At 39.1% G+C, this 22,551-nt stretch overlaps 1 protein-coding gene across 1 annotated transcript; it reads right to left on the bottom strand.

Annotated features, from left to right (window-relative positions):
- Positions 1–1,571: 1,571 nt before the first annotated feature.
- Positions 1,572–22,524, bottom strand: TMEM87A (transmembrane protein 87A). The gene is made up of 20 exons (XM_088520466.1): positions 22,378–22,524; positions 21,773–21,833; positions 18,261–18,358; positions 17,310–17,426; positions 16,333–16,386; positions 16,183–16,239; positions 14,955–15,105; positions 14,197–14,258; positions 12,168–12,351; positions 11,291–11,390; positions 10,872–10,965; positions 10,256–10,327; positions 8,552–8,660; positions 7,494–7,552; positions 7,155–7,258; positions 6,694–6,767; positions 5,508–5,569; positions 4,440–4,495; positions 3,600–3,630; positions 1,572–2,252 (listed from the first exon to the last, which is right to left on the bottom strand). The coding sequence occupies exons 1-20, from the start codon at positions 22,522–22,524 to the stop codon at positions 2,211–2,213; spliced, it is 1,734 nt and encodes a 577-aa protein (XP_088376592.1). The 3' UTR covers positions 1,572–2,210.
- Between the last annotated feature and the right edge of the window lie 27 nt (positions 22,525–22,551).

Raw genomic sequence — 22,551 nt, 5'->3', positions numbered from 1 at the left:
GGTGGCGAGGGAAGAGCCCAAGGACATCTCTGAGTCCTCACGTCTCCCGCAGCTGTGGACTGAGAGCATCCTGCCTCTCCTGCATCTGTGTTGGTCTCTGCCGCATTAGTCAAACTGGGACTACACTTGGGGAAAGTGGACTTTGCACTTTTGTTCCAATTCTATCATTTGTCCAGTCTGTAGTAGCTTTTCAGCTGACACAGACATGCACTCTATTGCCACAGTTAAGGGGAGGGAGGAGAGGGAATAACAGCATTATAACTATCATACAAAAAAAGGGGGGGGGGTTAAAGGAACATGAGGGAGCTTTACCAGGTGGTTAACTTCTCATAGGAGGGAAGAGGTAGGGAGGAAATGGAAAGAAACCAAGTACATCTTTCTACTCTTTGCCTAGCTTTTATTAAATAATACATACAAACTTCTTTTTGTGCTTTCAGTAGAGAACATATTTTCTCTGTCTCAAAAAAAAACTTAAAAAAATAGCATTAAGTAATCAGTTCAGTGTAGCTTTATTTCACAAAATTTCCCTGCCCCAAAAGGGCACAGAGGGCAGCTGCGTTGCATCTATACCCATGAAGCATACCAGATAAAAAGTCCAAGCGTTTCCTAATGAAAGGCTCTACAGTAGCTACCCGTGGCTTAACGGGGATGGCAGAGGAGCTCCAACAAGTCTGGCAGAGGCAGATTAGGATGTTGGAGCCCCAGCCTTTTCTCTGTCCTTCCCTTCTGAGGTTGCTGCCCCTCCGAGGACAGCAGGCACCTGCCCTTGCGCCCCAGCTCCTCTGCTCTCAAGTGCAGGGCTCCAGCATGCGTCCCCAATGAGGCCGACTAAGAGCTAAACTGTCACACCTTACAGATGGGTGAATGAAGTGCAGGCACGTTCACTAATGACTCCCTAAGCCAGTCCAGCAAGACCCACAACTAGTTTGTCTGGCAGCTTCCGAAAAGGCAAGCTGTGCTGCTAGTGCCGAGTTGTTACTGGTACGAGCCGTAACTAGAGCCTTTATGAATGGCTTTCCCTGTGTGAGTTACTGCAAGCAAAACTGCCACGGACAAACAAAAACAAACCAGAAAACCACTCAAGACGCTCAAAAGCCTTCTCTTCACCAAAGAGAGGAAGGGCAAGTACAGAATAGAAAGCTGCAACTTTGAAACACAATGATCAAAGGAGCAGAGTAGCTCCTGGCCATAAGGAGGAGCAGGGTAGAGGAAAGTCCATCACCAGATCATCATCTAAAGCAGTCTCTGTACTCTCACCAGAGCTTCTGGGAGGTAAGGTAAGCACTGCTTGCACCTTCTCAAAAACAGTGTCTTCTCAAAGAGGAGTAATGAGTGTTGTGGCAGGAGATGTTACAGGTGCAAAGAGGAAAGTTATGCCAAAAGATCTAGTTAAGAGGTGCTTAGCATGAGTAGTCAAACACTTGCAGAGCGTTGCAGGAGTGAGTTTGGGGGTGGGTTTTTTTTAATTATTATTCAATGAGCTCATGCAAGAGGGGGAGACAGGGGCAAATCCTTTTTTTTCCAGGCATCCACCACATTGCCTGCAATGGGATGTGCCACAACAACAAAGGTAAGCTTTATGCAACTGTTACCTAAACATCAATGACATTTAAAATAGAAAAATTTTCTTACACAGTGTTATGAATAAAATTGCACTTGATTTTGTTAAAAACCCATCCAATCACTGTAACTTTTCCAAATATTTCTTTTATGGCATCCTAATTTCATTCAGTAATAAGACCTGCTCTCTAAAAACCTTTCACTTATGTTAGAGTTTACCAGTGAGCCATTATCTGCCAGAAAACAGGTATGTTGTTTTTCCAGTGCTTATTTCCACCCTCCCCCCGAAATGACACAGGCAGTTGACCTGTATAAGTGAGCTGTAACATTGAAATAGAAACTCCTCAAGCAGACATTAGGAATTTTAGTTTCACAGATTAAATATTTGAAAAGTTACAGAAGGTGCCGGAATAGTATACATTTAAATTGCTTAAAAATCCAAACTCGCAGCAACTTTGAAAATTCAAAATTTCCAAAAGGTGTATCAATGTCTTTGTGAGCCTCTTCCACAGCAAGATGCCCTCATGGCAATAAAGCATCAAACTCCCATGGCTGAGATGAAGAAACAAATCAGCAGGATGTAATTTTAAGAGAGCAACTTTAAGAGAGCTTCTCCAAGTCTAATAGTAAAGACTCCATTTGCTGCTCCTTCATTCCATTTTGGACCTTTCAAAGTGTGTAATCATTCTTTCCTGCAAGAGAAAAAAAAAGCCACCTAGTTTTGTCGTTTGGCTCTACATATTAACATTATACAGAATATAAACATTTAAAACAAATGCATGCTCATCTCCATGTTAAGTCCAACTTACACAGCAGATACCCCCTTTCTTTTAGAATGGAAAGTTATAATCCTGCATTCACAACTTACTAGTTCACAGGCATTATCAGGTTATGCCATTCACGTGTGTATTACTCACATGCACACCTCAATTTTCACTATTGTGAAAGCAACTCTCGCTCTAGCTGATAGGTTGTACTGTTTCCTCCTGCTCCACAGACTAGGTTAATACAGACTTCCCTTCCAAACACTTACTCATGGGATTCTACTCTGAGTTACAAATATATTAATGAATACCTATGTACAGAGTCCAGATAGTTCTTTTAGTGCTGTGACATTCACCTTTTTTTCCTCATCAAACCTTCCTGATAGTTTAATTCTGGCATAAATTTACTAGCTGTTAGCAGGCTGACTAGCTGTTAGCAGGCTGACAATACACAGAGGTAGTCCTAAGGGTAGCAATAGTGAAGGACTTGATAGTTCTAGTTACATGTGATAAAGCCATCATTTAAAACCACAGTACTATCACAATGTTCTCTACACTATTCATCATTGCTGTGTGGCATTTCAAAAAGCAGTTACCAGAAAAGCCTTCTGAATTCCAACAGGCATGTGTTTTTGGACACCAGCACAAAGAAAGTTATGCCAGATGAGTCAGAAATACTTTGTCATTTTCCTTTAAATGCATATAGTGCTTTTCAAGTAATCCAATAATTAACAGTATCATGACACCAAGAATATTGCCTGCCACGGGAGGACACAACAATATCTGTCACTCACAATGTTAACAAAAAACCCATCTACAAGCTGCATGAGCCAGTTGCTTTTCCACAGCAGAACATTTCTCTCCCAAGAATTTGCATATACAGGAAAGAGGAGAAACTGGGTGGTATAACCACAACTGAGCATATGGAAAGACATGCATGGGCACACACATGCACAGACACACACATTCACTCTCTCCAGCAGAAAGGGCTTGTAAAGCAATCTAAAAACACTGGTTGCCTTGTGGTAAATGGTATTCTTCAGTGTATGTACAATCACCCTTGAGAGGACAAGCTATGCAGGCAGCAAAGCTTTAAGACTCGTGTATTCCAACAACTGCATCACTGGCTGTGGCCACTCTCCCTCCCCTTGTATTTTTCCTGCTGCACTGTTAAGATCCCAGAACCCAGTTCTAGTAAACCAAGTCCTTAGCAGATGCCTCATAACTCCTTGGGCATGTCAGAAAGCTGATTTGTACTAAGACTTATTTACTGACCTCATCTGAATCCAGGAGAGCTGGAAGAGCACTGTAAGAGAGAGAGAGAAAAAAAAAAGTGAACTAGAGCACCTACTGAGAGCAGATATCAAGAGCTATCTCTATATTTTTTTAGGGTGTAAAAGAACAGCAATGAAGATACACAGATGTTTCAATTAAACACATGGAAGATGCATGAACCGAAGAAGAGACCAGGTACATGTTCAACAACCTTCACAGTTCAAAAACTGTGCACCTAAGCACCTCGTTGCTAAACAACTTTTGACATGAAATAACCTGCATCATTCAAAGCATTCACTGTTCAGATTTCTGAATAGAGTAAATCTTGTTTAATGACAAAAATAAAAGACACAGCAACTGACTTTTTAGGATGTAAAAGTTGGTATTAAAGGCAAGATAGATAGGAACTGCCTGTATGTCTGACTATCTCGCCAGGATCGTAGCAGTGATACGGACAGGCGTTCCAATTCAAATACATTACTAACTGAAATTATGCAATGGTTACATCTGACAAGACAATCAAAGGAACTTTCACAGCACTAATCAGAGGGATTATTTGGGTTCTTTGGTTTCTTTGTTTTAACTTCACTGAAGTGCAAACAAATCGGTGTACAGCTTCATAATCAAAAGACTTCCTTAATTCAACACGCCTTCAAGTGGCAAGGTCTGCAAGTCTGAGACTGCATAAAGCCAGGCGGAAACCTGCCCTGAAATCAAAGGTCCATCCTCATGTGAACTATCTGCTCAGATATGTGCAATATGCAAGTTATTGGGTGTTCTGGCATAGTGGCATTCTTGTGTCTGAGAATCTGCTTTTACATTAACTACAAAAATACTCACACATCAGTTACTGAAGAAGGAACATTCTCTTCTACCCACTTCAGGTCATCCTCCTGCTACAAGTACAGACGCAAAATGGAGGATAAAGGTCAGTTCTCTCTTCCCAGAATGCTGCCTCGCACACAAGCCTTTTTTTATCCCGCCCCTCAGCCTTGTTGAGGAACACGCTATAATTATAATGCCAGATAAATAAACTCTCAAAATTGGATTTTCTGAATTAAAGAAAACATATTGCAACTTAGTAATTGTCTTTTCCTTGGAACAAGTACCTACTGGGTACTGGGCAAAGCAGGTTCTCAGGACTCTGATTATTTACATAGTGTGACTTAGTGCTTTCCTGTGGGGAGGCTTTCTTTAGATTTTATAGATGAAAAATTATTAAATAGCACAAGCTAGATTTTACAGAAGCAAGTTTAATTGTATTACCAGTGTATTAGCCACTCTGAGTAAAACATTCTAATTCACAATGCAAATATTCTTGTTTGAAGTTGAAGAATTGACTCTGTGGGCCCCTCCATCCCCTCCAAAAAGAAAAAAAAAAAAACACAAACAAAAAACCCCACAGATTTTCATATTATCCTCCGATAAGTATATGGCTACAGCCTTTGAGAACGGGAATGCTAATGACCAATGTTTCTATTATCAGGAATTCCTACAGATTTTTTCCTCTTAAATTTTTGCCTGAAATCATGAAGATTCTGAGACAGTACAAATGCACTTTCTATCTCCTATCTAAATGTGAATTCATCCATACAGAATAAACCCCATGTTTATGAGACACATGTGGAAAAAAAAGACAAGTATATTGAAAATGTACCACTCAGACTCTTTAAGTAGTTACATAATAATATACACATCATCCCATTTGAATAATGGGTCACTCAAAATGAGAAGACAGTTAATTTAAAATATCTTTTACAGTAATTACAGCACCCATAGAAACATTTGACCCACTCCCTTCCACTCTGAAGCTACCCAGGACACTTGTATACACAGGCTGATTCTCCTGGGGGAGCCAACAACCAAGAGCTGGATCTCTCTCCCTCTAGAACAGGAGGACATACTCACAACTTTGTTTGCTTTCACGTTCCCATTTGGTTCTTGCTTTGTACTTCTCATTTTCATTCCCTCTAGAGCAAAGGAGGAAACAAGATCAGGATTACTGAACTGCAAATGTTCATGGACTGCAAGTGAAAGTGTGTTTATTCAGAATACTTCCTCAAATCTAAAGGGATGGAGTAATTAAGAAAAACAAGCTATTTTTTAAAAGAAATTTTTCCTTTTAAAAGATGTAGTATTGTAGTATTTTTTCCTGACAAAGACAATGAAGTAGCTACATTTTAAAATGGCAAAACTTTTTTTTTCCCCTCCACGAGTTTATGTTGAAAAAATGTGTACTTAATTTCACCTAGGAAGATCAATTACTATTCCTTTTCTCTAATCCAAGCATACAAAGCATACAGCTCAAGGACACAGCAACTGCCAAAATTTGTTTTCCTCAGTGATTGCTGACCAGTCACTTGACTGGCTTTAAAGCTGAAATGCAGCATGGGCTCCCCCAGCCTGGCACATAGCCAGATGTAAGCTGTAGGCCAAGTGCACACAGGAGATAAAACACTCCTCTTCAGCTCTTAATTAACTCAAAAAGTGCAGACATATTTGGGGACCCTGCCTTTTGTACAATTGTAAGCTATATTGCTAAAAGGACAACAAATGTGGTAGGGAGATGGGAGGCAGGGGAAGGCGAGGGTTACCACAGTTGGAGAGAAGGAGTGGTGAAAAAGGGCTAACATAAGTATTAAAGACCTAAACTCTTTCATGACCAATCCATATCCATAAATTTACACTAAACATGCCTGTATTAGGCCCTTTGGATATGGAAGATAAACCCTTTAAAACAGTTTTTTAAAGAACTGCAAGGTAATTACATTGTTGCTGCCTGACAAAAAATGGCAGAACCCCTTGACATCATGATCAGATCTAAACCTATGACTTTTACTGTATTCATTAGGCTTTATTTGACTAAAGCAGCCAGGATAGCTGCATATTCAGCGTCATCTGAAAAAAACAGACGTAAAGACTGAACCTCCAGTTGCTGTTCCTTTACAGCTGCACAATACAGTGGCAACAGAGAGGCATTTACTCTGCCTTTACATTAGTAATTAACTTTTTTGTCAGAGAACAGAAGGCCACTCTCTAGAGTTGTCCCTTCAGCACCGAAATGAGAGCGGGGTGGAAATACTTTTTATCTTACCAAAGCTTTCCTTTAACATTGGCTCCTTCTGTTCATCATCATCATCTTCTTCAGACAGTGGTGAGAAAGCAAACCTTTAGGAGGGAAGGAATGACAGCCAATTTGAAAGAGGATTTCTTGCTACATAGGATTTATTACCCTGACATTCGTATCATTTGACTGTTCTGTGCAGGTCACTGTTTTTAAGCCAGATCTATGCTCAACTATGCAATCGAGAGTTGAAGTCACTTCTTTTTAAATAAATTCACCACCAGAAAGATTTTCCTCTTCATGACTCCTTATACTTCTTGAGATAAAAAGAAACATCCAGCTAATTTTTCCTTCTCTGAAGCTCCTACACAAATTGCTTAGTATTCCTATGGTTCAGCATACAGCAACTGAAATTACCCACCAGGACTTCTTTGGATAGATACACTTTCCCCCAAAACAGTATTTTTAGAAAGAAGTAAGAAAAGCCAAACCTTTGGTTGTTAGCAGACGGCCTCCACAGAATCATGATGACAAAAAGGATCATTGAGAACAACAAACGCCAGATGGCATCATCTACCCAGAGCTCCTGCCAGTCCTGTGAAGAAGAGTAGCACCAGTAGAACAAGTTGAAGAGGAGGAGAGCCCATCTCTTCAGTTCTCTCCCAGAATAAAGTACAAGCATCTAAAAGGCCAGATTCCCACAACATTGAGACAGATTTATGTGTGGCATACTGCACAGACATGGTCTACAGGAAAAAAAAAATGCATGCCAGAATTCCCCATCTCACCAAGTATGAACTTATCAGGAGGCACTCAGGATGCAAACTCACCGACTGACAATCCACCAGCCTGAACTTCATCGTGGTCCAGATAATAAATACAATGGATGCTACAAGATTAAAAGAAAGTGTTTATTACTATTAAATACGCTATTTAATACACTATTAAATACTATTAAACACACTATTTGTATACTATTAACTATATTAAAAAAAAGAAAGAAAGAAAGAACCAAGCCAAACTCCACATATGCCTTTTTATAAAGTCTCCAAACCATGGTTTCTTTACCAGTTGACAATAAAACCTACCTTTAAATAACTGTGGAGTCTGACCGCGTAAGCATTCACATCCTGACCATAAGATCGAGATGCTCTAAATAAGCTCTTACAGGATTTTAAAAGATAGGATTTCCCTCCACTAACAAGTTCTACAGTTAAGAATCAGGTGCTGCAAGGAATTTAAATCAGAACTGTTCATTAAATGAATGCTGCTGCTGTTTTGAAATAGTTTTGAAATACAACAGAGTGGTTGTAAGTTTTCCATTCACTGTACAAATAGCACATTGAGATAGAGCGGAGAAGCTAAGCACCTTGCAGCACTAACACAGACTGATCCTTTGCATTAGTTTATTACCACTGCAAACTGGCAGGAAGGTTGAATCTCTATTCTCCCACTCTTTCGGAGTATTAAGAATATTGTTTTTCCAAAGGTTGCTCTGGACTTCAGTGGAAGAGGAAGAAACACTAAGCATAATGCAGAGCCAGAAGATATCTTAAAATGTCTTCTGTCAGCACTCAGGGTTTTGATTTTGGGAAAAATAAATAAATAAATAAATAGAGTTAACACATAGCCAACAAGACTGCCAAAGAGTAAGAGATAATTAGGTGTTCTTTTAAAGGAATCATATAGAACCACTAATCTTACTAAGATCAAGACTACTAATCCCCTGCCCTGAAGTAACCAGATAGCACTTATCAGATATTCACTATCAGAAAGGAGTCAACTGCTAAAAACTTGACACAAAACTCAAAATATCTGCTTTAGCAATCAAATCAAGCCATATATTAAAATTGGAAAAGTCTTCATTTGATTGTAACTTTCTGCTTACCTGCTACTGCCAAGATGAGCGTGTTGGTGAAGTGCCGATACAAGGAGAGTTTCACAACATTCCTCCGAAGTTTTAGCAGTTTCATTGTTTGAGTCAGACTGATGAATATGTACAAGAAGTCAAGGAAAAGCCTCTGAAGGGACAAGCTGCCCACAGACTTAGGAGACAGATCCCACCAACAACTACTCCCTTTCCCCCAGTTAACCCTCTAAAAAGCAGGCCAGACTCAGTAGAACAGAAGGTCACCTAATGGCAGTGCGCTAAGCAGTACTTTGCAACAGTAGAATCCATCTCTTTTATATCATTTAGTCAACTAAACCTAGAACTATCATCAAATCCCAACACTGTGCAAACATCTATTTTGCCTGGGGTCCACCCCCACAGAAGGGTGTCAGGTGTACTTCACATGAACAGGAGATCAAGCCTGAACTACAAGCAGGTTAAAAATCCAATTAGTGCACACATGTGTCCTCACCTTTTGCCTACAGTTTTATTTCCATAGTGCCTAAGCAAGCGTTTAGGAGAGACATCAAGGTAGGAGAGAAGAACCATCATAACTGGGCAGCAAGCTATTCTCTTTTTAAGTAGTATTTTATGATTGACTTTTTCTAAAACTGTTTCTATATTCTGAGTGTTGCCATATAGTTCTCCCATCAGCCTTTGATGGCAGTTCTTAAAGCCACAACAGACTGTAACTGTCTGCACGTGATATGTCAGGACACCAAAGTTAACTCTGCCACCTCTGTCCTCTAAAGATCACTGCTGTTGTACTACAGTAGGGTAACTACAGTGCTACATTAGAACAAATTTCACACTAGCAGAGACAGACAGACCAAGCAAGTCTGTGTTCAGGAGCTGCTCAAACACAGATTATCTACCAGTAATCTAGTTTTTCTTGCACTGGCTGTAGCCAAGGCTTACCTGAACACTCAATTACAAAGTTTAGACTAACTTTTCCAGAAGTACAAAAAACATCCTTGAAGCTGGCTAAAAAAAAAAAAAAAAATTTGACAAAAAGTCTTTAAAAAATTTGAAAGAAAACACACCCCACCAAGTAAAATACTGAAGGATATCCACCAGCACAAGGCAGTGTCTAGGAAAGCCAGGGGAATAAAAGCCAAGGAGGCAAGATCATTCTGGGCCTGGAGACAAAGAGAGAGCCAGTGAGAACAAGCTGAAATGGAAACAGGCACAGAAGAATCAATTGAGCAGTGTCAAGCTATTTCATAAGAAAATACAAGTACCCAACCCCAGTGCTTCCGAGCTTTACTACAGAAGCAGAGGATTTAAACCAAGTGTTCAGCCCAAGGTACAAAGTGGTTTAAAAAGGTCCAAAGCAGGCAACATCGCACTGTCAGTTCCCACCAGCAAGGCAAGAAGTAGTTCTCCAGAGTAAGTTAAATCCAACACCACCAAAAGGAGCTGCTACAGAGGTGATTGCTGCAATCGTGTGCTCTGACCACTTCCATCACAGACAACTAGCCATCAGCTTGTTAAGAGATGTGGCAGTTAAAGCTTTTACAATACACTTGGCAGAACTGAATGCTCCCATGCAGAATTACCACTAAAAGTCCATCATGGTCCATCAAAACTTAATTCCCAACAGACATGCAAATTACCCCTAATCACCGCTTACTGTCTTTAAGTACTCAGAATCAGTGAAATAAATAAGCTTGTCTTATAAATAAGTTTTTGAAAGGATATCCACAAAATAATACAGGCATCAATCATGGACAGGGCCAAGTTTGCTATCAGAGCCACAGTGTTATAGAAAAACTGAAAAGGTACCAAATATGACATGTTAAATATTTTGTCTCAAGAAATCAAACAGGACAAAAATCTACACCCTGAGATTTCCCTCTTCTAGAACGAAGCGAGCAGCAGTGCCAATGACTTAGATTTCCCCAGATGCTGCCTCAAAAAGCAACGTAAGGACTTTCTAGACTTTTAGCCAGGTGACCCAAACTGTACGTTTGTGCTCAAGATTTGACCTACACACAGATGCCCCAAATTAATTTTAAATATTAGACAGGGGTATCTGGAACGAGTCTAATCTGAAAACTATGAAAATTATTTTAGAACACACAAAATTATACCCTTATAAGTAGAGAAGAAATGGAGCTTAAATTACTTTTCCACAACCCCCAAACTGTCTCAGATTTTTAGCATTTCATTGTCTCAGGCCCACCCCCACTTTTTTTTTTTTTTTTTTTTTTTTAAGCTATTAAACATAGCCCTGGGATTCTTCATGGACATATACAAATAAATAAGGCCAGCAGCATCCATGGAATATGGGAAAACTGAAGATGCAATTACTGACCCCTGTGACTCTAAGAACACCTTCCATGCCAGAAAATAATAGATAAAGGGCTCCAGCCATAACTACTTTGTGAAGAGTAACTCCAAGGCGAGGCCTGTAGAAAAAGAGAAAGAAATCCAGATTAAGTGTGTGGAGGTTAGGGGAGGAAGGAATCTATGAATCTATGGTAAGGCAACAGGCACACAAATAAAAGGTTCTTATGAAAAACCACTTCTAGATCAAGGAAATCATTTGGATATGTGTCTGTGTCTATCAGCTAGCGAAGAAGTCAAGATCTTTATAGCACTTAGCTTAAGCACTTACCTTTTAAGCAGCAAAGAATATAGAAGTGAATAAGTTATTAAAAGCCAAGATGGAAAAGCCTTTGGATGTAATAAGCTACATTCTAGATGTGTATCATCGGGGAAGTGATTACTTACTTGACTATCCCATATCCCAGGCTTACTATAATAACCAGAGTTCGAGCCAAGGAACGCTTCACTGCCGAAAGCAGTTCTGCCAGTATCAGTGCTCCTTGGACTACCAAAGGAAAGAGGAAGAAGCCAAGTTAATAAAGATGTAATTTATGCTTTATTAACTGCTGCAGGTAAAAGCAGTAACTGCAGGTAAAAGCAGTATGACAGGAAAAAAAGATTATTTTCAGAAAATACGTTGTTACACTTTTTAACTTCTGTACTAGGATTGTGGACAATTAACAGTGTCATAATAAAGTTTAACTTGGTAGAGTTTCGTTTTTATGCATCCGTCCTGAAAACTCAAAACTATTGTGTCACAAGATTTCATTTGTGGAATCACTTAAGATGACTTACTAGGCTACAGAATGAATACCAAAAGTCATCTACAATGCTGTTGTGTTCATCAATAAGGAATTTCAGAGTCCTTTCCCAAGGCTAATTGCAATTACCAAAAAGGAATTATAAGCTACTTGGAAAGTGCTATTTTAATCCTTAAATCAACACTATAATGAGTACACTTAAGAAATACCCATATGGATCTAACCATATGTATAAGACACTATCCTTAAGAGAATGTGACATTTTAGCTTTAGGCACTGCATCTTTGTGTAAAAGAAAACAAGACAAAAGCACACTGTCAAGAGATCATAAAAAGCATTTAAAACCATGAAAAATATGCAAAAAAAAAAAAAAAGAAAAACTTTGTTCTTTGTTCTGAAGCTACCCGCAATAATCATATACTTAGAACATATCTATTGCCAAATTCAGTGTATGTTAGCATAAGCCCTTGCTGCTTTTCTGCAACAGTGAAACGGCAAGCTGCACACGTGTTGTTGCGTACCAGATTTCCCGGTGTAGCGGATATTCTGGAACTCGGCGTAGAAGACGGCTTTCTCGAGCATCCCCAGGAAGATAACGGCACCGATCCAGAACTGGATCCTCAGGAGATCCCGCCAGTAACAGGCTGACCATGCAAGCCACAGTACCCCGAAGAACACGTACACAATACACATCACCATGAAGAACTGTAATGCAGAGAAGAGCAAGAAATAAGACCCTTAAACCCCCAAATCATTTCCTTGTTTCCGTTCTGTGGTTGTAAGACAGGTATATATTCTTCCTAAGCATACCAGCTTTGAAATTTTGCATGCAAAAAACAACTATAAATAAGTATTGCTTCATTTGTCTTCTCTGGATTTCATTACAATGGCTGTCTATTTTTCTACTGCAGAGAGAATTAAGAACAAAAAACACCTGGATTTCTGAGTGATTTCACTTTTGGAGAACAGCCTGTCAATTTATTTGAAGCAGATTCCTGTAAGGGAAGAAGTGCTACCAGCATCCAAAATCTCAGATAAGAATGTGGGCACAATCAAGCAGCCAGAACTGCTTCACACATTATTCTGTTAACTTCAAACATTTGAAGTACTCTGCAAAAGAGACTTACAAGTCCTCTTTATATATCATTTCACAGGACAAAGATTAGGAACTGATGGTTCTAAATGTACTGTTCAAACATCGAAGAATCTGGTAACTGCTCTCACAAGATAATTTTCAGCAAAGTTGTTTCTGAACAAACTTTAGATAAGCCAAAAAATCTGGACTGAGGAAAAATCCTAGAAATTCATTTGAACATTAATATTTTGTGATTTTTTTTCAGTTCAGCAAGGCTTGCTTCAAAAGAACTTTCAGATGTATGCATCTCCTGTACTGAACAATCAACGTGACTGCTACACAGTGCTGAAGTTTCTACATCATGGCAGCATACCCCAGCAGGTTTTTAAACGGGGCATTGCAACTAAAAAGAAAGAGAGATTAAAAGTAGAAGAGAAACACCAAATGAATAGCAAGAAGTTCTTGGCCAAAGAATAGTACAACAATCAAACAGGCTCATCTTGCAGAGGGTAGGGTTTTTTTAAACCAATTACTAAAGTTTGCTCTACAATTCTCCAACTTTCACAAACTAGAATACCCTATTAGAACACCATGCTGATTCTTACAGATGGTTCTGAGTGATCCATACAGTTTTAAGTGGTAAAACATGCCAGTTTCTGTCAAGACGTTCCTTTGTAGAAGCATGCAGACAGAAAAGCTATTTTGGGGACCTGTGATACCTGGATATTCTCACTTAGTGAGCTGAGTGTCACTGTTGTTGCTGGAGGCTTTTTACTTCTGCAGGAAGTGAGCCATACACTTCAGAAATGCCATCATCTCTGCTGCTAGCTACAGGCCCCTCTTGCCAAAGCACTCAGGCTAGAGACCTTACTTCTTATGGATCTCCAGCTAGAGTCTGTCTGTCTGTCCTGCATTACTGTTCAGATTCATTTATTCTCTTAGCCTTCTAGGTAGAGGAAACTAACAGAGTCAGGCATGTCTGAATAAAAGAGATTATTTCGTAACAGTTCAATTATGCTTTCTATGACAGGCAACACTGAGGATCATCTCATGCAGTAGGAGACAGCTGGTAGAGGGCTAGGCTGTAAAAGTACAGAGAGAGCAATGACAAATGAAAAAAGTAACTGCAAACAAAAGCACAAAATAGCAAATTTCCTGAGACATAAGGAGAAAAACAATGTGTCAGTAAACTTCTCAATTTAGAGCTAAGGAAATATATAGCATCTGACAGTTGACAGCATTAGTTGTCAACAGTTGACAGCATTAAGTTTTACCGTCAAGGCGAGGAGGGTGTTACTGTCACATACAAACACCTGAAGCTTGCACTTATTTTATATTTAAAATTAAAAAAGTCCATTAAATTTCTTCTTTTGAACCACCATCCTTGTTTTGCCTACTGCATTCCACAAGGATATTTAACAGGGATTTACATGAGCTCACAACCTTATACGGCAAAGAAAAGCAGTTTTACTTACAATCATCAGTGGATAGTCTGCAAGTGACAAGTACTCATATGGCCCCTTCAGTTCTACTGACACTGTCAAAAGACAATTCAATAACCAATTTGATCAAGAGCCAAGAGCAGGAAGCCAGGATAAATTACTTACTGGTTTCTTCTCAAGGGTAAAGAAATTCCAAGTATTCGCATAGAGGGAGCTTTTAAATCTAACTTGCATTTTAATCAAAATTAAGACTCAACACATTCAGCTAAAAGCATGTAATTAAAATTACATGCTCCATTACAAAGTAGCTCACAGTGTTCAAAACAAAAGTAGTTTGTACTGCAGAGTCAGATATAACAGGGAAGTTGGAAACCACATTTAAGTTTTTCTTATGGGAATTTTTAGACTTCTCAAAAATTTGGGTAGGTTATTAATGCAGTTAGGTATATTGTATTATGATTTCAAGGTAACAATCTTCCACTATTCTGCACAATTTGAGGTTATTATGCACCACATTGATTTGGACATTCTTAAAACAACACAACCTCAAAACTGAACTGCTTGGGGTTCTTCAACAGGTCCATCATAAAACTGACAATTGACAGCCATCTTTTTCTACAGTAAGAGAAGCTATAGTAGGGAATATTTACAACCATATGATGTAAATTATGGTGCCTTATGAAAACAGGTCACTCAGGATGTATTAAAAAATATCTTTGAACAGTCTTTCAGGCTGGGCACATCAAAGTGCAATACCTATTTTTAGCTTACTAAATAAACAGCAATCTTACTTGTAAAAAGCTTCTCTTTGGCATTAGAGGAAGGTGTTGCTTTCTCCATTCTTTTAACTTTATTAGTAGAGTCTTTCCCAGATGAAATTCCAATTTGCACAATAAATATATATGGCCCATCTCGCCAGGTTTTAATAACAGCATTCATTGCCTGAAAATAAAATGCCTACATGTAAATAACATAGTCAAAAAAAAAAAAGAGGCAGTTTCTCCTGACATGGATGATGTCTTTCACCTAACAGCAAAACTAATCTCTAAAATTTCTTAACAAAAAATCTGATATATAAATTTTAAATTCATTCATTAGACACAATTCTTCTGTTTGAGATTTACTTACATTTGAATCCAGAAGAATCAAAGACTTGAGAAGGGATCTGGGCTTATTTACAAATTTAACACTGTGTCATTGCAAGAGCTATTTAACATGGGTACTCCCTAAAGCTACAAAGAATTCAGCAGTGTCCTATTCCTTTTCCACCCTCTGCAAACATTAGGATGCTTACAAAGGTACTCCTTGAAAGCAGCTGGTTGGCAAAGGTACAGCCACACAAACTCCTTGGCTTCCCTGGTGAATGTTGATTTTTATAATGCAAGACAGAAGAGGTTTGAGGAGAAGTAAAAATTTCCATATTAGTTATTTCCTGTGGAAACCTGTTTCTAACTCTGCAACCCCTCGAACATCCCTAAGATGCCAGTTCTGCTAGTAAATTGCCAATTAAGGATTGAACATAATACCCAGTAAAAAATACTAAGATTTGAAAATTATGTATGAACATTTAACTTGCTTCAAAAGATTGATTAGATAAAGATGAAACCAAACGTTATCTCTGAATATTAATGACAACTGATAATGGATTATTATCAGTAATTATTTTACCTTGAAGCTGATAAATGTATTTTGCATAGACTAAATTACTTTTTTAAAAGGTTGCTTTTTAATTTCAGTTCACAGATCAGTTTGTATGCTAAAAAAAATCTATATATCACACAAAGGAAGCTGTATAAATACTGTTAAATACTGTTACTTTGCCTTTTTCACACAACTATTTAGTTTGACACTAAAGCCACAAGTCTTAAAAAAAAAAAAAAAAAAAAAAAAAAAAAAAAAAGCAGCCACATGCCAAACTGCACAATCTCTGTAAACACTAGAAGCAATTTGCTTTAATAAGAAATATAAATATAGAAAAATTGTTAGATTCCAAGTCATTTTTAAATTCAATATACATACTGTTTTATCTGCCACTGTGGTGTGGTTTGCTCCAATCTCCTTCTTATCTTTTAAGCCCTTAAAAAAAAAGCAGAAAATAGATAAATCAATATGCCAAAAGTGTCTCTTCCACTCCTACTTTCATTCATTAGATGGAAAAAAAAATACTACCTCTTGTTTCTCAGGTGAGAGAGGCTCTGGATGGACAAATTCTTTATAGAAAACCTGTAAATTAAAAATTAAAAGGTATTTATAGGTGCTTTAATATGACATTACCAGAAAGCTTCTAGCACATTCAATTGTAAAGAAGGATACACTGAACAGCACTATCAGAATTTTCATTTCTTTTAATCGAACAATTTCCCCATACATAGGGGTCCTGAATCCTTTAGATTACTATTTTGTCATTTTAAAGTTGGCTATCTATTACCCCTCCCTCCAGACAACTGGTCTCTACTTTTAGAGCTGAACTCACAGGCATTAGAGTAATGGAAATGCTGTGCAGTTTGTCTCGAATTAAATAGGTACACCATTAAACAAAGACAGTGAGTTTATTGTTATTTGTCCTTAGTATGACTGTGCACTTGCCCTGGTGATACACAACTGGTGTAGCGCTGGTCTGCCCACATTTCCCTGTGTTGTTCTTTCTTCTTGTCTCTTCCATCTGGTTTATTTCAAACATCTTTTTTCACTGCCTATGTATTTTTCATTTTTCAGTGTTATCAATGTTTAAGTAACTCATTTCTCATCATTCTTTCACTTACGTTAGTATACATGAAAATTATCAGCTCTCAATAAATTTGGATTGATAGAGAGCTTTATACTCTGCCTCCAACGCATATTCCTACTCAACTAGCAGTAGCCTCTACACCAACACACAGTATTAAATGAAATAACAGTGCAGAACACAAACAAAACAAAGCACTGAACTTTTAAGATTTCAGGTGGCCAGATTTTGAGTAGCAAGCTAGAAATAAGTCACAATTAAGGAATCACTGTTTCAGTTTGAAAACAAAAAGAGGTACCTCCCAACCTACAGTGGTAGGCTGGGGATCCTCAAATCCTCAGGTAACACAAAAGTAAGAACCATCATCTTCCTTGTACATCATATGAGAGAACAGGGAAAACTGACAACTTTCTATCCATACCTGGGGCTTGAAGAGTTCAGAGCAGTTTGGAAAGAAAAGAGAAGCCATAGCATAGTATCCTGTCCAACCTGGATGCTCTTCAGATGTAGTCCCAAAATAATACTCTGCTTGCTCATCCTGTCGGACACAAGAGAATTTAGATTGTCAATGTATCGCACGGTTTACCTCAAAAGGCAGCTGCAAGCGCTAGAAAGGAGCTTAATTTCACTCTGTATACAGTCTTGAGCAGATTTTAATAAAGGCACAAGACTATTCTTACTTGCTTCAAGAAAGGAAAAAAAAGTAATTTACATGTAGGGTTTGAGCAAGAATAAATGCTTAATTCAAACAGAATCTCAATATTACTTCTGTGAAAGTGCAAAAGCCAGCATAAGGTCAAGCCTACATGAACAAATTCTACATTACCAAATTACCTTAAAGATTAAGCTCAGAACTGTGCTAGGTTAACTAGTTACAACTATCAGTTAACTATTTGAAGCAAATATGTGAAATTGTATTACAAATACTAAAAATCAATTGGGCATCCTACCACATTTGAAAGAAATACTATATATTTTGTATAAATCCCAGTACTCACAATATATATGGAGAAGGAACAAAATTGAACATGAGAGTATTTTATTTTTCTATTTACTGTGACTAAGTATTCTGTTGTAAACAATATTTTCATCTAAATGATACACACTTCAATTTAGAGTTAATGTATTTATTAAACTTACGGATTTAGAAAAAGATCTTAATGTCACCCAAAATCCAGAGAAACCAGCAATTCCAACAAGCTCCTCACCATTCCTAACATCCCACTGATGCAAGCAAGTTTTTAATCTTACAGTGAAAGACTGTCTCTTTCATACTTACAGAGCAATGGGGATGCAAATAAGAAATCTCTAACCTCCAGATCGACTTAAGCATAAAAATAACATAATCTGTACTTTTTCACAAAATTCTTACCCCAAAGTTGAAGACTTCATTGTAGCAATCCGAATATCTCAAGTACCAAGTAACATTGTAACTTTGGGAGTGATCACAAGTCTTCTCATCTCCTTCAACTAAGAAAGAAAGAATATTTAAGATTTTCTTTATCTGCACTTTCCCTCATATTCTCTGAGTATCGTCATTTAAAAAAATCATTTTAAATAAGAGACAATGCAAAACAGAAAACCTCTATCCTTAAATAATTCATTACTGATGAGTGAAAAGGAGAAATACATGGAATAATGGAAATGGAAAAATGCCATCATAACATTACACAATTACACAGAATGAAGACAGTCTGGAAATTTTTGGTTATATATCATACAGGAACATTCCAGTAAATGCAAATATCAAACGAGACAACAGTAGTATCTCCCATTGATTACAATAACTATAACAAAGGACTTGCCTTTCTAAGATACATCCACAATACCTAAGCAAGCATATAAAGCTAAAAACAGGTTAATGATAACGGCAATTCATACCGATAATTTAAATATAGCAATATTTAAGCATACCAATATCATCACCCAGACAGTAAGAGGTAAAAGTTTGCAAGTCAATATCCACAAACAAGCTATCCATTTATCAGGTCACTGTCAAAATGACAGCACTATCTACACAACAATTTTCATTTTTGATTTATTAAAGAACAATAGAGATGGAAGATGAAACACAGGAATTTGATCTGTAAAAAAATGTTTATCATGTGATTTTTGCTTCAGATATCATTTTGAAATTAAAGCCTAACAAAGAGAATCTTATATTAAGGTAGACTTAGCATGTAAATAAAATGAGAAGTGGTTATTCAAAATACCCAAAGTCATTTAAAGAATTACGTCTGTGTCTTGCCAGAAAAGAAAAAATGTGTTTTTGCTCAGAAAGATGAGTTGATTAGCAGCCAAAAAAACCCATACCTTCACAGCAGACATTCGAGTCAAACTAGAAGCCCACAGGCTTTATTAGAGGTACAGAATTTCTGCTAATGAACATTTCCACGTTCATAGTAGCAGAGAAACACGTGACTAGTTAAAAGACCTGCTATGGAGTCTTACCTGACTAACCCTGCTTTAAGCCACGAGTACTTAGCTCTGCCTATGCTTGTTCTAGTAGTCAACAACTGAGCCCCTAATAGCAAAGATTTAAAAAAGAATGGAATGCAATTTCTGAAAAATGAAAGTCTTCTTATGACTCCTCCTGGCAAGTCTGAAAACCGGGCATACATTCTCTACATAGTCATAGATGTGACAAATGAAACAGCAAAGAAATGAAAAGGCAACACAAACAACACAGTGATGTCGTCAGACGGCAAATTCCTAAAAGGCTTTTCTGATAACATTGGCCAAGTGAGGAACATTTCAAACAAGTGCCACAAATTAAAACAGTATAGATTAAAAAATACCAAACATTAAGACAGAGATTATTGAAACTGTTATGTTCAGCAGCAACGCCAATAAAAACACAAAACACATCTGTAACAATCTATCATTCTAGGCAAACAGTTTAACTACTGATAGAAATCCTAAAGAAGCACTACCAAAGAAAAGATATTCAGCAACATGGAAATTAAGTTCATTAATCTTCAAACAAAAAACCAGCAACATTTGGTTCAAACGCAGGCTCTGTGCTAACCGGTGAAAACAGGGTATAGCACTATCCTAGACAGGGAGTCAGATGCCTGCAAAAATAACACTTAAGTAGCAGATAAAAATAAATTAATTATGGACAATAATAGGTATCGATGGCAGTCTTTCCCAGTCAGAAGCTGAGGAAATCATTAAAGGCCAGTACATGGAATACAACATAAAAATCAAGAAGGGGAAATGAAAGAGCAGAAGGAAATACAAAAAACACCAGGAACACATGAGAAATCTTGCTTGGCAAGAAGGGCAAGGTTGTTAGGCGAACGCTACAGAACAAATGGAAGAAGCAACAGAGAGCAAACAGAAGTCACCACTTTCCACATGGACAAAAGCAAAGAAGGAAGGAAAGGCAGTTTACACACCGTTCCTGGGCAGTCAGTATCAGATAAAAGTATCATCTAGGCTGAAAAACTGAATTTAGATCCTTAGCCTTTGCTCCCGGGTCTGCAAGTGATTCACTATCTAAACTCACAAAAATCTTTTTATTACACTAGGATGTGAAATAGGCATCTTCACTATAGAATTTTAGAGCTTCATCCTTGTTTGAAGGCTGACAGCACAGTGAAGTTGATGAAGCCCACAACAGGAGTCAGGAGACGTGATTCTTACTGTCAGTTCTGCCACAAAGCTGTTTTATATGAAGCAAATCCTATTTCCCCTAGCGCATGGACTCCTTCCTTCTCCTGGTTATTTCACTTGTATACCTCATAACCAGGTTTACCAGAGAGGTTACAGTCGGATTCCAAGTTTTACATGTCATGTTAGTGTAAGGTCATTATTTCTATTAAACATTAGACAAAAAATAATAATAATGAAAGCTCTAGACACCCTTTTCAAAACCCTTTTTCCCTCCAAGCACCAGATTTCTACATTTTGATTATGCAGTTTGTAGCTGTCTAGCTGCAAGCTGTGAAACTTGACATTTGAGCTATACTGGACAAATCCTAATCCCGAGTGATGAGCCTGCACTAATAACTACGCCACTATGAGTCTCCAATTTTAGATTCATATGGGATTAATAGAGGTACTTAACCAAGCTCCCTTTAAGGCACCATGCCAAAAAGAGCAGGTGACTTTCTGGTGCAAATACCCCCCCAAGCACTCAAAGTGCATGGGAAAGATTTCAGCCTTTAAATCATCTGTTTACATCCACAGGATGCCTACATCCAACATGAGACTGCCACGTCAACGCGGTCTGCATGTTCACATAGGGAAGGCTATTTTACAAAAACTCAGTCTATTGCAGAAACCCAAATAAACCCATAGCCCTGGCCAAGTCAGAGAAGAGCTAAAGAACAAACAGAAAAAAAAATTCCTCTTAGCTCACTCAGTTCTCAGAGGGGCTCTAGCACAGCATCCAGGCACATTCCCTTACCACTCCTGGAAGCATGAGCTCCAAAGGACAGGGTCTCAAAAGCATGACCTCCTGCACTTTGGGCATCAGCCACCCTGCAGTGCAAAAGACCCAATGCCATTCAGTGCCAAACCTCCCAGAACAATCTAACACACCGGAAATCCCACAGGGACACCTCACTAGGGGCTCAGCACATCCTACACCCAAGTACGCTCTATCTGAAGTGAAGCAAGGCTCCCATGGCCACTCTTACCCTTTCCACAGGCAGTCAGAGCAGAACCACGTGCTTCTGCCACAGCCCAAACTGGGAGGCTTCAAGGCTGCTAACACTCCCTCCCCTATCAGGTCAGCAGCCTCCATCTAGCATCGGGAGGGTATCTGCCACCACCAGCAGCGCCATTAAAAGCTTATCCATGTTTCAAGTCCCAAACATTAAGCAGGGGCAGCGCCAAACAGCCAGCAGAACAGGTTAATCTCCCGTGCTTACTTACATCTTAGGAAAATGGTGGTGTTGCTGAAGAGAATCTTCCCAAAGTTAAAGAACTTCTTTCCCTGTGCAGACAAGAGAAAGCAAAGACATGAGTGAGCTCAATGCCACCGGGCTTAAACAAACGTTATCTCCTAACGCACACAATTTTTAAGTCAATACAGCCACGAACAGGAATGCCAAATCCAGAGCCAGCCTTACTGGATTTTCCAGTCATGCTTCGCCACCCCTTCAATCTGCTTTTAAAGACTTAGGGGGGCGGTTGTTCAGCAAAACTGAACCAGCTTCATCTGCGTTTAGCAAAACGATTTGCATTCACTTCCTTATAAGAAGACCTACAGCCTAACTACCCATAAAAAAAAGAATAAAATTAAAGAAAAAAATTAAAAAGCCAGTTATGTTCCAGGAACGTGCAGGAACGTTTACCAGTGCTGCCTAACTTGGCTCGGCGGCTCCCCAGCCTGCCCAGCAGCGCGCCCTGCTCGCTCTCCCTCCCAGCAAACCGGAGTTTAAGCGGAGCCGCCGGCTGTGCCCGCCTTCCCCCGCCGCCGGCCGGGCGCGGAAGGGCGAGGAGGCCGCGCGGAGGCCGCCCCGGCCGCCCGCACTCACCATGGGCACCGGGAGCTCCCACTTGGAGAGCTGCGCGGCGCCCGCCGCGCCCGCCAGCAGCGGCAGCAGCAGCGCGGCCAGAGGCAGCAGCCGCCGCGCGGGCCCGGGCCGCCCCCCCGCCGCGCAGCGCGGCGCCGCAGCCGCCATCCCGCCGCACGGAGGCCGCTGCGCTGG

The sequence above is a fragment of the Tinamus guttatus genome, unplaced genomic scaffold (genome assembly GCF_059628265.1).
Source record: "Tinamus guttatus ecotype Peru unplaced genomic scaffold, ASM5962826v1 Tinamus_guttatus_pri_ptg000089l, whole genome shotgun sequence".
Taxonomy (NCBI): domain Eukaryota; kingdom Metazoa; phylum Chordata; class Aves; order Tinamiformes; family Tinamidae; genus Tinamus; species Tinamus guttatus.
Note: the sequence above shows the minus strand (reverse complement) of the source record. Positions and strands in the feature narration are given on the sequence as shown.